The following is a 16,758-nucleotide window of genomic DNA, read 5'->3' on the forward strand; positions in this document are numbered from 1 at the left end:
TATTCTAGTATTCTATTGTCACTTTATTTTGTTGTTGTTTGTGATGTGAGCTGCTGTAACGCCTTAATTTCCCCTCGGGGATCAATAAAGTATCTATCTATCCATCTATCTATCTATTCACTCTTGGATTTAGAAAGAAAGTGCACTATCCTTGGTCAAGAGAACATTCAGAAGGCAAGATATTATGTTCAACTTTTTATTAATCAGTTTGTAACACATGAAAACCATTATAGAATAACAAAGTCTTTCACTTTCTTTCTTTTTCCCATAATAAATAATAAATAGTTCAGTTCAAATCTTCAGACAATAGTAAATACACTCAGTTTATTTCTTCTTTTTGTTAGTTTTTGCCATAATCAATATTTCTAAAGTGAAACCGTTAGAGAATAGTAGATTCATTTGTTTTTCTTTCTTTTGTTCAATCTTTGCCATTATCAATATGTCTAAAGTGAAACCTTTAAGACAACAGTTAACTCACTCATTTTTCTTTCTTTTTAAAAAAATCTTTCGTCATAATCAAATTTTCTAAAGTGAAACCTTTAGAGAATTAAAAGACAATTCTGGAAAGTGGGGAAGTATTTTCCGCCGAAAGCAACGAGGTGTTGTGTTGCTCAGCAAGAAGACGTTTCAAAAAGTCCCTTTTCGATAACGCTTCTTCAAGGCACCGCTTCATCTCCTACTGCGCATGCTTCAACGTGCGACGTTCCGCGCCGTGTGGACCACAGGACGCAGGACGCGCTTCTCCTTTCTCTCCAAACCTCATCCGCACAAAGAATGAGGGCCGTGGGTGTCGCTCTGGTGGCATGCCTGACCTCATTCACATAAAGAATGAGAGTCATCTTGGCATGGACGGTACCGAGAGACGACGATCGCGGGGGCCACTCGGGCCGGCCACGCGCTGCCTGGACAGGAATCCTCCTCAGGAGTATCCAGGGATGAGAAACAGTGTCATCCTGTGAAGTAGGATGAGTATTTCCTTAGAAGTAGGTTTACAGAATCTCAAGAGAGAAGAGTAAAGTCCCGGATCAGCGCTCAGCGAGGATGATCTCAGGGACCCAGTCGTTTACACTCCGGCTCTCCTCACAGAACCGGTGCAGCTTCTCCAGAGCCGGGTCCTCCCAAGAACCTTCAGTCGGGTTCTGTTGAGACAAGAGAGGGAGAGGAACATTAGTGACATGAACACAATAAAGGCCTTTCTAATCATCTGTAATCAAATGGTTTAATTAATAGACTCCTGTGTCTGTCTGGGTTCTAGTACATACCGTGATGAGGACACAGTGGGCGTCTTCAAGTTGGCCAGCCTTGTCACCAACAATCTCAGCCAGGCGCTGCGCGTCGCTCACTCTGACGATGCTGATGTCGTTGTCAAAGCAGAAAGACTGGATGAGAGTGAAGTGGATCTGGAGAGCGATGTCACACTCCCACTCCTCATCCGTGGCCAGAACGCAGAAAGACACACTGTCTGGGTCACTGTGGAAACACAAGAGAAACTTTCATTAGTGACCGTTGAAATTGCCATACAGTATGACAACAGCAGTTTGAATTTAAAAGAAGAATATAAAGAAGGAGAAAAAAAAGGCACAATCTGCTAAACTTACTCATTCATTATTTTAGCACTCTCATAGACTCCAACGGTAAGGCGACCCTCACTCTGGGCAGAGTTGAGAGCTTCCTTGAGAGATTTGCCAGTCGACTGCATCTTGAAGGTGGATCAGGGGATCAATGCTCGGTTCGATGAGAAGGTGTCAAGAGACTAGAGGGAGGAGGGTTTGTGCTGATGTCGAGAAACACCTCGTATTTATAGTGGGCCCCCCGGCACACGCGCGCTCTGTCATTGGCTGCTGGGACACAATACCCGGGCGACCCCCCCTGCAGGCGCGTGCCTATAGACGGAACTTTGGAAGAAAGGAGTGAGTAGTTTCGACTGAAAGGATCAAATGCGAAACTCTCTGACCTCCATCCGACACTCTGAATTTACTGGAATAATTAATTCAGACGTATTATGGAGGCTCGTGTCGGTACATTCGGTGGAGTTGGGATTGATTATGTCTCACAAATATTTACACTTTCTAATGGATGAAATGTCCACGTTCACAACGCGTGCAATGTCCCTTAGTTCGGTCTATGATCGACAGCTAGATATAGACACCCACTGTTTCATTTTTTAGAGCATCTGGTCAGGAAATGTTTGCATAGTCATATCAAGCTTACTTCGGCGCTAAATATGAGTTTCTTACTTGTATAAATATCCAGGTAGGCCTCCACCCGAACGAGTGGATAATTCTGCTGGATAGACAGCTATTGGTGACGGAAGTTTCCGCTTGCATCATATTGTGGCACGCATCAGATGTGCACTATCCTTGGTCAAGAGAACATCCAAAAGACAACATATGATGTTAATCAGTTTGTAAAACATGAAAACCATTATAGAATAACAAAGTCTTTCACTTTCTTTCTTTTTCCCATAATAAATAGTTGTGAAGTGAAATCTTCAGACAATAGTAAATACACTCAGTGTATTTCTTATTTTTCTTTGTTTTTGCCCTAATTAAGATTTCTAAAGTGAAACCATTAGAGAAAAGTAGATTCATTTGTGTCAAATCTTTGCCATTATCAATATGTCTAAAATGGAACCTTTAAGACAACAGTTAACTCATTATTTATTCTTTTGAAATGTTTTGTCATAATCAGATGTTCTAAAGTTCAACTGTTGGTGACAGAAGTTTCCACCTGCGTCGGACGGAGGCACGCGCCGCGGCCCCGCCCCCCTCCCCTCCGGGCGCGTGGCCTCCGGGATGCCTCCGCCCCTCTCCATGGCAACCAGCGGCCCCGGCGGAAGGGGAGGGGCTTAGAAAGGAAAGGTCTGCTGCACCTGCAGGGCGTCATGGCCCCTCCCCCTCCCTCTGCTGCTGTCCGTAGAACGCAATTCATATGGTGTTCTTTGAACAGCAAATTGTTGCAATGCATTAAAAACAAGTAACAGCAAGTGAGAAAATGCAATTTATTGGTTACAGATGTGGATGATGTAAATTCTGCTTAGGCCTATAGGTTTCTGAATAGCCCAAATCGTAGGCTGTGTTACCCTAACCCTAGCCTATAGGCTAGTCAACATAGTTTGTTACCAGTGGTACATTAAGGCCGATGGTGGTGTTAAAAGTTGTTCAAACCGTGGATGTTCCCCATCCAATCATGGTTACCTTCATAAGCCTATGCAAGATGACAGCGTTTTGTTAGTTATTAGGAAGAAGTTGAAGTTATCTTATTAAGCTTTGGCTCATTTGCATCTGCACAAAGAAGCTTAGGCACAGGCTCAGTGTTCATGTCACCGGGCCGGGAACACCTGTCACGCGTTGCTGGGGAGGAGGGAGGAGGAAGGGGGAGGGAGGGGGGAGAGAGAGAGAGGCCCCCGTCCGGCAGATGTGAGCTTCACGAACAATGCGTCGGGATCGACTTGCACGCGTCTGCCGTGTTGCCATGCTGAGTTGATCCTTCCAGAAATAGCCCGAGTCTTTCAGCTGCATCTCTCTCTGATTAGCTTTGATGTGGGCACGTTATCTGCTAATGTTTACAGACGTGTGCGCAGTATGCTGCTTGTTGTTGTGTGTTGCGCAAGCTTTACAACTGTCTAACCTCTAGCTTCACAATCTACCAACGATGGTCTGATAATAAATCTATTACATAGGCATAGCTACAGTATAATTGCCACGTATTCAGTTTATTTGTGGTGTACCTGAGGAATCTTGTTTAATCAAAACATACTATTTTTAAAGTTCTTTTTTTACGTGTGTTTTTACCACAAACAAATTCACTCCTGGGCCGCGAGTCAGACGCGTGGCCGCTTTTTGAGATAAAGCTGATCAGACTGTCGGAGATTCATAGTCGTGAGTTTTGGCCAGAAGCTTGGTTTATTCACATTTAAATTGGATCAGAACTCAGGCAACAGACTTTTCTCGCCCAGTGAATGTAAAGACTCGCGGACAATGGAGCCTAGTGCCTCGGGGTCGGGGTCGGCCGGGTGAGAGGGGGGGAGAGGGGGGGTCCTCGTAGCGACAGTTCTCCATCTGCCGCATCGCTCTCCGCCGAACAATGCGACTGAATCAATCATCACCAACCTGTTATCTGGGGCCCTCTGAAATTACGCAGCAGGCCTCTTCCAGGTTCATATATGCAACTAAATTGCATCAAACTGTATATAGGCTTATCTGCACCATGTCTGCAGATGTCGCATGGAATACGTCTGCTCTTTAACTAAGCAGGACTACATGTTGTTCAAAGTTTGTATTGTTATGAAATAAGGAATATATATGTATAGGGTGTGTCATTATTTGGCAGTGGTGGTAAAGCAATGTAACGGCTGTGAATGTAATGCAACGTGCATGGTTCTCACTGCCACCCCCAAAAGGACGTCAACATTAGAGAAATAAGCAGAGATCGAATAGTATTCCGTCCATGCAAGAATAAATAAATAACAAAAAAAATATGCAGGGATTTTGGACAGCTGATGGTCGATCACGTGGTCAGCAGAGTGCAGATTGTGCGTCCTGGCACGCGCTGGTGATTTGCATGTGTATGGGAGGGTGATAATAGGAGTTTCTGCACAATAGGGCCGTTTTAGCCTCCACAGATGGCCCTCCTCCACCTGCCCTCTCTCTCTCTCTCCCTCCCTCTCCCTCTCCAAACGCCTTCTGCACCCTCCGCTCTCCGTGTTATTGTCTGGACACTCACTTTCACCTACAAATACAACTTAGCGGAATGTATTTCAGTAACATGAAAAGTGTAATGCATATATATATATATATGGGGAATCTATTTCAGTGACATGATGAAAAGTGTAAAGTTTGTAAAGTTTGTAAAGTTTGTTGAGCCTGATAAGGACATGTAGGCTAATGTTTTAGCCTGGGATACTGATGAGGCTGTCACCATGACGCTGCAGCTGCAACGCTCCAATATTTGCGTTCCCCATCCTGTGAGAAACCTTTATGAAGTTGCCACGCACTGAGCCTCATGCGTAACTGCAAAAGCTGCTATTTGTTTAAGTTTTAACATGGAGAAAAGTGTGCGTATACCTCTTAGCGAAACGTATTTAAAATAGCGAAATTAATTATTTTCGTTCGGGGGGGGGGGCACGCCTGGCACAGAGAGAGACTGTCTCAATGACCCCTATCAATCTGCCACGAGCCACGAGTGTGACAATAACATTAGCATACCACGCACACACACACACACGAGCCGGAGTGTGACAATAACATTAGCATACCAATGCTCCCTTCAGGTCAACCAATGAGAGCGCATCGCATTCATGGGGGCCACGAGTTCCACCGTATAAAAGCGCACCGCTGTCCTCTCTGCGTCACTCGTCTTCTCGGATCTACTCTCCGACAACCTACTCTCTCTCTCTAACCGAAGTTCCTTGTGGAATATCCCGCATCATCATGACTCTTGAGGAGGTTCTGATCCATGCTCAGTGCACCGGCAAAGCCCTGGAGGAAGTCCTGCTCTCCGCCAAAGACAACGACTGCCTGACCGTTGGAGTCTACGAGTCTGCTAAAATTATGAATGTGTAAGTAGAAGTTTCTCGAACGTGGATGCATGTCCTATAGTCAAATTTCTCTCACAGACGCTCATTTTCAATACATTTTGTACAGTATACTTATGGTTATTTTATTTTCTCTCTGCAGTGACCCAGACAGTGTGTCTTTCTGCGTTCTGGCCACGGATGAGGAGTGGGAGTGTGACATCGCTCTCCAGATCCACTTCACTCTCATCCAGTCTTTCTGCTTTGACAACGACATCAGCATCGTCAGAGTGAGCGACGCGCAGCGCCTGGCTGAGATTGTTGGTGACAAGGCTGGCCAACTTGAAGACGCCCACTGTGTCCTCATCACGGTATGTACTAGAACCCAGACAGACACAGGAGTCTATTAATTAAACCATTTGATTACAGATGATTAGAAAGGCCTTTATTGTGTTCATGTCACTAATGTTCCTCTCCCTCTCTTGTCTCAACAGAACCCGACTGAAGGTTCTTGGGAGGACCCGGCTCTGGAGAAGCTGCACCGGTTCTGTGAGGAGAGCCGGAGTGTAAACGACTGGGTCCCTGAGATCATCCTCGCTGAGCGCTGATCCGGGACTTTACTCTTCTCTCTTGAGATTCTGTAAACCTACTTCTAAGGAAATACTCATCCTACTTCACAGGATGACACTGTTTCTCATCCCTGGATACTCCTGAGGAGGATTCCTGTCCAGGCAGCGCGTGGCCGGCCCGAGTGGCCCCCGCGATCGTCGTCTCTCGGTACCGTCCATGCCAAGATGACTCTCATTCTTTATGTGAATGAGGTCAGGCATGCCACCAGAGCGACACCCACGGCCCTCATTCTTTGTGCGGATGAGGTTTGGAGAGAAAGGAGAAGCGCGTCCTGCGTCCTGTGGTCCACACGGCGCGGAACGTCGCACGTTGAAGCATGCGCAGTAGGAGATGAAGCGGTGCCTTGAAGAAGCGTTATCGAAAAGGGACTTTTTGAAACGTCTTCTTGCTGAGCAACACAACACCTCGTTGCTTTCAGCGAAATGTTTCCCACTTTCCAGAATTGTCTTAATTCTCTAAAGGTTTCACTTTAGAAATTTGAAATGGCAAGCAATTATTTTGAAAAAAAAATGAAAGAAAAGAAAACATTATTAACTGATAATGCTCTAAAGGTTTCACTTTAGAACGTTTGATTGTGTTACGAAAAAAATAACATGTTACGAGAAGAAATTATAATAAAAAAAAAAAAAAAAAAAAAAAAATAGTTTTAACTTAGTTAAAATGCTCTAAAGGTTTCACTTTAGAACGTTTACCTATGTCATGTTTTAAATGTTTAAAAGAAAAACAATGTTACAATAAACTAACTTATTATTCTCTAAAGGTTTCACTTTAGAAATGTTAAAAAAAACTATTTAATAAAACAAAATGAATCTATGTTTTGTGTCACGTGTCACTTCTTATAACATAAATAGTTTGATAAACAGCGCTAACTTAGAAATGTTTTGATAGGGGGTTGAGGCAAGGAGGGAGGGGAGGGGGGGGGGCAGAAGTTTTTACTAAAGTAAATTTGCATAGCAGGCGCTAAAGTCTGTCACCTGCTTGCTGTTGTCCCTTTAGTAACAATCTGCGGTCCCTCCCTCCAGTCTGCCCTCATCTGCATGTGTATGGAGGCCGCACAATAGCGCTCTGCTGTCATGTCCAGCGGTCCGCACAGAGGGGCTATTGTATGGCCGGCAGATGTCTCCGTGGGCACGCCGCGCCATCTGCCGTTTCTCTGTGGGAGGGGGTGGACGGGGAGGAGTCGGGGGCAGATTGTGTGCCAGAGGGACTAGGGAGGGCTTGGCTGGGGGGGTTGAGCGTTGGAAAGGGGCCTGGCTGTCATCTGGTGCGCTGCCAGCTGCTGTTTCGCTATTGTTCTGGGTCTCGCAGGCATTGGTGAAACTTCGTAAACACTTTGTTTAGGAGGCTGGGAAGGACAGCGATGGCTCTCTGTTTGCTTGCATTAAATTCACAGTCATCCACTTTCTTCAGGAGAACCCAAACGTTTAAGCACATTATTTCTGTGACACATTTTAACAGTCAAGTTAAGTGTTCAATCTATGACAGAAACACGCACCTGTGCACAATTGCTCTTACTTCTGTAGAAGTCAGATAAACCAGTGACTATATGTCAAATAAACCAGTGACTATATGTCAAATAAACCAGTGACTATATGTCAGGACCCAGAGCCATCAGAGACTTACAGTGCTCACCTTCTACTGAGCTGTGGATGAAAGCAAGCCATCACTGACAGTAACAGCATACTGTATGCCAGTCAGACCTGTACTAATATATGCCATTTAGCTGGCACTTTTATCCAAAGCATTTCTCAGTATATATGGTCCCAGCGGGAATCAAACCCACAACCTTAGCATTGTTAACACCAACTGAGCCACAGAGGACCACAGTGAGCCACAGAGGACCACACTGAGCCACAGAGGACCACACTGAGCCACAGAGGACCACACTGAGCCACAGAGGACCACAGTGAACCACAGAGGACCACACTGAGCCACAGAGGACCACAGTGAGCCACAGAGGACCACACTGAGCCACAGAGGACCACACTGAGCCACAGAGGACCACACTACCACACGTGTGGTATAAAAAAAACTGCATTGATTTGAAGGGACACGAAAAAAGTTCATCTTATGAGGCACTTTTATAAGAACATGTTTCACAAAATACAGAATGATCATTGAACCTATTATTTTCCCAAAACAAACACATTCTCTCTTTCTCTCTCTCTCTCTCTTTCTCTCTCTCTCTTTCTTCCCAAAGTAAGATCAAACATCTGAAACTACAGTCCATGAGACTGAGTCAATGCTTAATTGTTCTCGTCTCGTCTGTTACGAAAGCACACATAACTTGGAGGTGTGCCTGAGGCCCCTGTAGGCATGCAGCCCCTCCCGTTTGGGGTCCCGGACCACCCCTCTGACCACGGGCAGAGTCTCTGACCCCCGCCTCTTCTGCGCGCGGTGCAGGAGGATCTGGTAAATCCCATTAATGGGGCTCCGGCTGTCCCTCCCCTGTTTCTTCCTGATGTGCTCCATGGTGACCCCCAGCTCCTCCAGGGAGGCCTTGACCTCCTCCTCTTCCTCGTCCAGCTCCTCCTCTTCCTCGTCCGCCAGGCGCATGGGGTCGGGTCTCACCGGCGGCATCACCGACCACGGGAACTCCACGGGCAGCAGCCAATCGCAGCCCAGCATCTGGTCCACCGCGTAGCGCTCCGCCGCCACGGGTTTCAGGATGCCGCGGATCAGCCTCTGGCAGGGGCCGGGCACCCAGGGCGGGAGGGCGTAGGCGCCCTCCAGGACGGAGCGCCGCAGCTTGCCCAGGGTGTCGGCGCGGAACGGCATGGAGCCGGTGACCATGAAGAAGAGCAGCACGCCCATGGCCCACACGTCCACGGGGGGCCCCGTGTAGCACTCGTCCCTGAAGAGCTCGGGCGCGGCGTAGGGCGGCGAGCCGCAGTAGGTGTCCAGGCTGTCGTTGCGGGCGGAGACGCGGGTGCTTAAGCCGAAGTCGGCCACCTTCACACAGGCGCTGCAGGTGTAGAGGACGTTCTCCGCCTTCATGTCCCGGTGGATGATGTTGTTGTTGTGCTGCACACACAGACACACACAGACATGATTGGACTTTTATGACAGACTGGGATTTTTATGTTTTTTATTTATTTTTTATTACTTTTATCAACTGGTGGATGATGTTGTTGTCATGACTTTTATGAGAGCCTATAAGGGCATCACTGCCCTAACTGGATTATTGTTAATGTGTTTTACTGTTTCTACTTCTATTTTTGTTTTTATTTGCATATCTGTTTTATCTATTTGTAAAGCACTTTGTAACATTGTTTTAAAAAGGTGCTATATAAATAAACTTTATTATTATTATTATTATTATTATTAATAATAATAATAATAATATGTAAGATTACATGACTATTCTAACAGATCCAGAATTTCTGGTTGGGCCTCATTTCCAGTCTGGTACTGACCATGTAATAAGATAGAACTCATATGCTCAAATGGTGACACACACAATAACAGTTTTTGCTTGGTTTGAACTATCAGAATAACCTGTCTAAACACATTTCTTTCACAACATCTACTGTATGTTAACGGGAAGACAATCACTAACACCGCGGTGCAGGAACTGAGAGTAGAGGACTGAGCACTGTGTCTATCCTACAAGGCTGAACACTGACCATGTGTTTGATGGCAGACAGGATCTGGGCGAAGGTGATCTTGCACTCGGTGTCTGAGAGTCTTCCCAGGGAGCAGACGCGGGTGTGGAGGTCTCCGCCCCCGGCGTACTCCAGGACCAGGTAGAGGCGGCTGGGGGACTCCACCACCTCGTACAGCCTCACCAGGTGGGGGTGCTGCAGGCTCTCCATGCAGGAGATCTCCCTGGTCAGCAGCCGCTGAGCCTGGATGTCCAGCCGGGTCTTATCCAGAACCTTTATGGCTACCTTGTCTGGAGGAGAGGAGAGGAGAGAAGGATGGCGGGAGGGAGAAGAGGAAAGCAGAGAGAGAGAGAGAGAGAGAGAGAGAGAGAGAGAGAGAGAGAGGGGTGTTAATTGGTTTGATACTAGGTTTGATGTCTCATTCAAACCATGTCTATTTTCTAGCTCGTTTTTCAGACTGCAGCATTGTATGCACCTCGTGCACAGCAGGAGTCCCATTCGCGAATCACTGACGATAATCAGCACAATCAGCAAATCAACAATCGGCAAAGCCCTTTACCTTTCGTGAGGGCGTGGAAGGCCAGCTTCACGTGGGAGAACGTTCCGGATCCGATCTCGCCGCGGACCTTGTAGAAACCCACCCGGCGCCCAACGACCAACTCCTTGATGGTCTTCTCGTCCCTGCACATGTCCGTGGTCAGCCTCTCCAAGGGGGTGAGGCGCTGGGGAGGGTCCGCCCCGGCCCCCTCCTCCCCCGGCTCCGGCCCACACTCGGAGCTATCTGACAGGCTGTAGAGGCTGTGGCGCGGGTGGTTCATGGTGCTGGTATTCACATACTGGCTGCCTGGCATCTCTACTGCTCCCTGGGGCTCATGGCATCACTAGGCACTAGGAACAATGCACACATCTTTGGTCAGATGATTGCACACACCGAGACACACATACAGACACATACAGGCACACACATACAGAGCATTAAGGGCGATTTGTTTTTTCATGCTAATGAAATCACTGAGACTAATTTGACTAATTACTGAAGAACCACAATGCAGTGGTTTACCGTACATCCCATTAGAATCAGGCTTAAACTAGCCTACTTTGAGGCAAGTGCAGGCTGCATCCAGTCTTCATTCTCACCATCAAGGTCTGAAGCTGTCGTTCTGTTTTTCTTCTCAGGACATTACACGTTTCCATGTCTCTGGTTCTTTGAACACGCGCAGAGCAGCTGCAGAAGCCATGGTGCTGTAGAAAGACAGCCAATCCTCTCTATGAAGCCAACCTGGGCTGGAAATCCCAGATCCACAAGGCCCTTCACTCCCCGGTGGACGTTATAGTTCCAGCGTCTGACTCCGTCTGAATTGTACTCTCCTGTATCGACCTACGCTTCACCTCTCCCCAGGGTCTTTGTCTCTCTCTCCTGTCTGCCAAACTCCCAGGGTGCATCTGCCTCGTCAGTTTACAGAGTCTAAGTGGGACTCGCAGTGACAGGTGCTTCCCTCACCTCCTTGCTCTGTCTCCTCCCCCCCCCCCGCAGAGAAAGGATCAAGGTAGTGTCATGTATTTAAATCCCCTGGCTTTAGTTATGCCTGTCCCAATCCCCGTAGATTGCTAGTGTGACGATGATCGATAGGAACAGCAACCCTGTCTCCAAATTATCACTGTACGTTCTGGGGGATCGTTTTTGCAGACCAAAGAGTGCGATCTGTGTGGTCGTATTGTCTAGCGGTACCGGCAGCTAAACACGGGAGTCAAGGAGGTGGCGGGGTGGCGGTTGCAGTATCCATTTCCTGCTCTGCAGAAACTATCCCCCAGAACATAAGAATTTGGAGACTGTTGCAGAACAGACATGGGTTCATACTATATGAATGCATGTAGGGTATGTACAGTATATGAGAAGAGACCCTTTGGCCTAAGCTGTAGACATATGGAGTTATACACATTCAGAATGTGGGGAATAGCTACTGTTTTACAATTAAGACACATCCATGGACACTGCATGACATGTGTCCTCCTCCAATGGGGCAGACTTCCAGGGACCTGACTGATGTAAATCTTTACTGATTTTACTGATGTAAAGCAGTTCCCTCCCTCCCCCTCCCCCCCCCTCCCTCCCTCCCTCCCTCCCTCTCTCCTCCCTCTCTCCTTTGCTGTCTGAGGGATAACTGTTGTGTGGGGTGACCAGGCGGCTATGCTGATTGGATTAAAGGCTTTAATAGACCTGGATAGCGTGTGTTGACATGTGTAGGGACCCGTGTGAAAACGTGCTTCCCGTCTCCAGTGCACTTGCCACCTGCAAAGAGCTTCACCTCTTGACCCCAGGTGATAACGACACTCTAACACAAGACAGCACCACAACCCGAATAAAATTCATAATTTTTAAAGAGCTCATTCTTTGACTTTCTTTTTTTTAATCTTTGACAAATAAATGTAAAACAATACGTTCTACTTTCAAATTCACTTACAAATACAAAATGAATCAAAAGTGACACATTCACGCTATTGTGGAATGAAAATACCTTAATATTCTTATGTCTCAGAACACGTTTCCTGAGTGCAGTCAAGCACAGTGGACCTGGCCGAGCAGCACCAGCTACCCACCCCCAGACATTTACATTTAGCAGACGCATTTAGCAAACGCCTTTATACAAAGCGACTTACAACAAATACATTTGTTTAAGTAAGTGAATCATCTGTCCATCAGTCATCATAAGATAAAGTAATCAAGGCTCAGACCAGGGGCCATAGGCAGTCACAATGCTAGAAGAAGACTTTTTTTATTATTATTTATTTATTTGTACAGGGAGGTAGTGGGGGTGAAGAGGTCTTTAGGAGGGACAGTTAAGATGTAGCCTGAAGAGATGGGTCTTCAATCTACGGCGGAAGATTGGTAGTGAACAGACATGGGCACTGAGGAGTCAATACTACCCACCCCAGCCACAGGCACTGAGGAGTCAATACTACCCACCCCAGCCACAGGCACTGAGGAGTCAATACTACCCACCCCAGCCACAGGCACTGAGGAGTCAATACTACCCACCCCAGCCACAGGCACTGAGGAGTCAATACTACCCACCCCAGCCACAGGCACTGAGGAGTCAATACTACCCACCCCAGCCACAGGCACTGACGAGTCAATACCAGTAAGCTTTTAAATGACTAAATGACTAAATGGTTAAATCTTCTTCCTTTTTAGCCGGGAGTCAGGAAACCCGCTGACGTGTGGCTGATGCTCCAGTTCTTGTACTCTCTGACGCAGAGCCTCAATCTCTCTGTTCTTCTGCTCCTGCAGGAACTGCAGCTTCTGAGAAGGACAGGCAGACAATAGACAGAGGTAACCCCTGCACGCAAGGAGACACACGCAGGTTAACACACACAACAACGAAACCACACTGGCCAGGGCACATCATAATAACACACACTCTTCTTCCCTCTATGACATACAGTACCTTGCTCCTCAGGGGCTGCATGTTCATGAAAGCTCTTTTCTAAAACTTGATTTTTTATATTATGATAGGGTTAAGATGGATTTGGGTTAAGATGGGTTAGGGTTAAGATGGGATGGGTTAGGATTAAGATGATGTTGATGTTAAGATCATCAGTGAAGTGTTTGTTGTGGGTTACGGTTAGGGTTAAGATGGGTTGGGGGTTAGGGGTTAGGGTTAGGGTTATGTTGTTGTGGGTGTGTGTGCGTAAGGCTGCTGACCCGTTTGAAGATGTTCTGGGGGAGGAGCCCGGAGCCCGGGGACTGCTGTGAGGTCCTCTGTGACGTACTCTGCACCCTCGCCAACTTAGCCCCAAACTACAGAGACAGAACACGTTTTGGATCAATCTCAGCCAGGCATGAGATCCAGGACGGCGGTGCATGGCAGCCTCGGTCAGAGCGGCTCTACAGATCTACCCTGTGTTATTACGTGTTACCTATCGTGTGCAGAATGTTTCTGTTCGATTTTTACTGTTTACATTTACATTTATGGCATTTAGCAGACGCCTTTATCCAGAGGGACTTACAACAAATACATTTAAGTAAGTGAATCATCTATCCATCGGTCATCATAAGATAAAGTAATCAATGCTCGGACCAGGGGCCATAGGCAGTCATAATGCTAGAAGACATTTTTTTATTTATTTTATTAACAGGAGAGAAACTTGTACAGGGGGGTAGTGGGGGTGAAGAGGTCAACATTTGATCTATTATCCCTGTTCCATGTCAGTTGTACCTCACCTCCATTTGTAGCTTTAAGACTTCAGTCTGCCTCTCTCTCTCCTGGTCCCTCATCCTCTTCCTCATCTCCTCCAGGTCTGACTCCTTCCTCCCCACGACCTCTCTGACCTCTGCATCTTTAGCTTCTACTGCACACAGAAACACAACGCAAGACAACGGCTGACGACGTGGACAGAGTTGTGCTCCTACGGTCCGTATGGTCACTTACGTGACACAGGTCTTCTACTTATTACATTTAAGACAAAACAAAACGCTCTTACTGTTACTATGGTATTAGTGTTTAACTTTTTTATCAATGTTTTTTTTGTTGTTGCAGGGATTATAGGTCATCACATTTCACCTTCATGTATATACGCCATTTAGCTGACGCTTTTATCCAAAGCGACTTACATTGCAGTGAGTGCATACATTTCAGTATATATGGTCCCAGCGGGAATCGAACCCACAACCTAAGCATTGTTAGCGCCATGCTCTACCAACTGAGCCACAGAGGAGCATCATGTGTCTCACACACACAGGTGCCTGGCTGGTTATAGCTGTGCTTACAGCTGCTCTGTGTTTTCCTGTGAGCGACGTCCAGCTCTCTCCTGCACTGCTCCCTCACGGTGTCCAGCTCCCTCTGGTGTTTCTCCCCCTCAGCTCTCAGCTCTGCCACCAGCCTCTGGATCTCGGCCTCACGCTCCTGACCACACCCGGCCACAAGGGGGCAGCAATGGCACAACATTCAGGTTCTCAGATTTATCTGCTGTCTTACATTCTTAATCTTAAGAATTGCATCCATCTGGTTGTAGAAGTGATATATAATGATATAATATTATAATATTTTATATATTATATTTATATATATATATATTTATATATATATATATATATATATAATACATAGGATATATTATATCATATAAGGAGATATTATACATTTTATATATATATATATATATATATACTATATACTATGATATGACGATACATAATGATGTAAATTAAGAGGACAATCTCCACCCCTCCTTCTGTCCCTCCTATCCTTACCTCCACTCTCCTCTCATTGTGTGTCTTCAGGTCTGCAACACTGTTTTTCAACTGGTCATTCTCCACTACAACATACAACAAAACACCTCAGACGCTACAATGAAGTTACTGCACACAAATTTACATTTTACATTTACATTTATGGCATTTATCAGAAGCCTTTATCCATAGAGACTTACAACAAATCCATGTGTTTAAGTAAGTGAATCATCTGAATCATCTATCCAACAGTCATCATTAGATAAAGTAATCAATGCTCAGACCAGGGGCCATAGGCAGTCACAATGCTAGAAGAAGGGAAATGATACTGTGTCACATAATGGCCATGGCTATGTCCTACGCTGTAAAAGCTGACGGGAGTGTTTCATGGGAAAGCAAGATAAGAAGGCTACATTACCTCTGAGGTCACATTGCTGCTGTAGCGTCTGCTGAAACCCCTGGACGGTCTCCAACATCCCATCTCTCTCTGCAGTGCAGAGACATCATAACTCACTGCTGCCTGCCTGTCTGTCTGTTCACTTATAGCTTTGGCTATTTACATTTATGGCATTTAGTAGACGCCTTTATCCAAAGCGATTTACAACAAATACATTTGTTTAAGTAAGTGAATCATTTATCCATCAGTCATCATAAGACAAAGTAATCTATGCTCAGACCAGGGGCCATAGGCAGTCGTAATGCCAGAAGGCTATTTTATTTATTTATTTTATTTTATTAGCAGGAGAGAACTTGTACAGAGGGGTAGTGGGGATGAAGAGGTCTCAAGGGTTGGGGTTAGGGTTAGTACAGGGGGGGTAGTGAGGGTGAAGCAGTCTTTAGGAGGGACTGTTAAGATGCAGCAGTAGATGTACTGCAGTTAACTACTAAGTAGTAGTAGTGCACTTCAGATTGATTACTCCAAATGATTCTGAATGCTTCCCCCCAGATCAGTGACTACGACACTACAGCTTCCAGTTAAATGGTCAGTGGAGGACCACTAATAACCGCTAGAGGGAGACATACGTTGATACTGTATAACACTTTTTGATTGGTTCAACTGGGCCTTCTGTTTACTACCCAGCGTCCAATCCTAAAGTATTAAACCGTAACTCACTCGTCAACAACTGAATGTGTGGCTGTCGGCTATTACCAACATGTCACACAAATAATTTAAAACATGGGAATAGGATTGAATGATCACCTTCAATCAACCACTTCTCTTTGGTCAGGGAAAACTTCAGGACTCTGTTGGTTTCATCCAATTTGATTTCCAAGATGTTGTTCTTTCCCCTGAGCTCAGTTATGTTCTAGTTGAGGAAATCAATCATAGCAACATAGCTTGTATTACTTTGAACTTCTCAAATCTTGCCAACTGTTAACAGTACAGTGAAAAGACAGTCCTATTTGGACAGGGTAGATAGCTGCTGGAAGCTATTTTTTGTTTGTTTGTAGGCCAGGCTCCTGTTTGCTTTGTGGTATTGAGGTTGTTGTAATCTAACTATTTACTGCTCTGAGGAGGAACAGAGTTGACCGCTGTCTTCTGGTAAGAGTTCACAAATACACTATGCTAGCTAGCTAGCTACCACAACTACCTACATGGCTAACCACAAATTGTACCTTTTCCACTTGAGAGAAATCCTCAATAAGCTTGTCAAGATTAACAGACGTACACTTCTTCATCTCCAGATGATTGAACTTTATCCTAACGTACTGGTCGTGTAAATGTAACCTGAAGAAAACCGCTAAAGTTGTAGTTGTTAATTAGCGGAATGTTTGCT

The 16,758-nt window shown here is 45.9% G+C and overlaps 4 protein-coding genes across 4 annotated transcripts; 1 reads left to right on the plus strand and 3 right to left on the minus strand.

Moving 5' to 3' along the window:
- Positions 1-1,025: 1,025 nt before the first annotated feature.
- Positions 1,026-1,742, minus strand: LOC310804854 (growth arrest and DNA damage-inducible protein GADD45 gamma-like; the record flags this gene model as incomplete). Its single annotated transcript, XM_083670232.1, has 3 exons — positions 1,599-1,742; positions 1,263-1,470; positions 1,026-1,139 (listed from the first exon to the last, which is right to left on the minus strand). Exons 1-3 carry the CDS (start codon positions 1,697-1,699, stop codon positions 1,026-1,028), a joined length of 423 nt encoding a protein of 140 aa, XP_083526358.1. The 5' UTR covers positions 1,700-1,742.
- Positions 1,743-5,420: 3,678 nt separating this feature from the next.
- On the plus strand, positions 5,421-6,123 carry LOC310804853 (growth arrest and DNA damage-inducible protein GADD45 gamma-like; the record flags this gene model as incomplete). The annotated part of the gene is made up of 3 exons (XM_083670231.1): positions 5,421-5,560; positions 5,679-5,886; positions 6,010-6,123. The coding sequence occupies exons 1-3, from the start codon at positions 5,433-5,435 to the stop codon at positions 6,121-6,123; spliced, it is 450 nt and encodes a 149-aa protein (XP_083526357.1). The 5' UTR covers positions 5,421-5,432.
- A 2,290-nt stretch (positions 6,124-8,413) lies between these two features.
- On the minus strand, positions 8,414-10,601 carry nim1kb (NIM1 serine/threonine protein kinase; the record flags this gene model as incomplete). The annotated part of the gene is made up of 3 exons (XM_083670226.1): positions 8,414-9,169; positions 9,772-10,040; positions 10,310-10,601. The coding sequence occupies 3 exons, from the start codon at positions 10,599-10,601 to the stop codon at positions 8,414-8,416; spliced, it is 1,317 nt and encodes a 438-aa protein (XP_083526352.1).
- A 2,238-nt stretch (positions 10,602-12,839) lies between these two features.
- Positions 12,840-16,660, minus strand: ccdc152 (coiled-coil domain containing 152; the record flags this gene model as incomplete). The annotated part of the gene is made up of 8 exons (XM_083669950.1): positions 12,840-13,051; positions 13,454-13,549; positions 13,973-14,100; positions 14,519-14,654; positions 15,002-15,066; positions 15,399-15,467; positions 16,182-16,287; positions 16,598-16,660. The coding sequence occupies 8 exons, from the start codon at positions 16,658-16,660 to the stop codon at positions 12,923-12,925; spliced, it is 792 nt and encodes a 263-aa protein (XP_083526076.1). The 3' UTR covers positions 12,840-12,922.
- Positions 16,661-16,758: the final 98 nt, after the last annotated feature.

Source organism: Argentina silus (assembly GCF_951799395.1).
Source record: "Argentina silus genome assembly, chromosome: 5".
Taxonomy (NCBI): domain Eukaryota; kingdom Metazoa; phylum Chordata; class Actinopteri; order Argentiniformes; family Argentinidae; genus Argentina; species Argentina silus.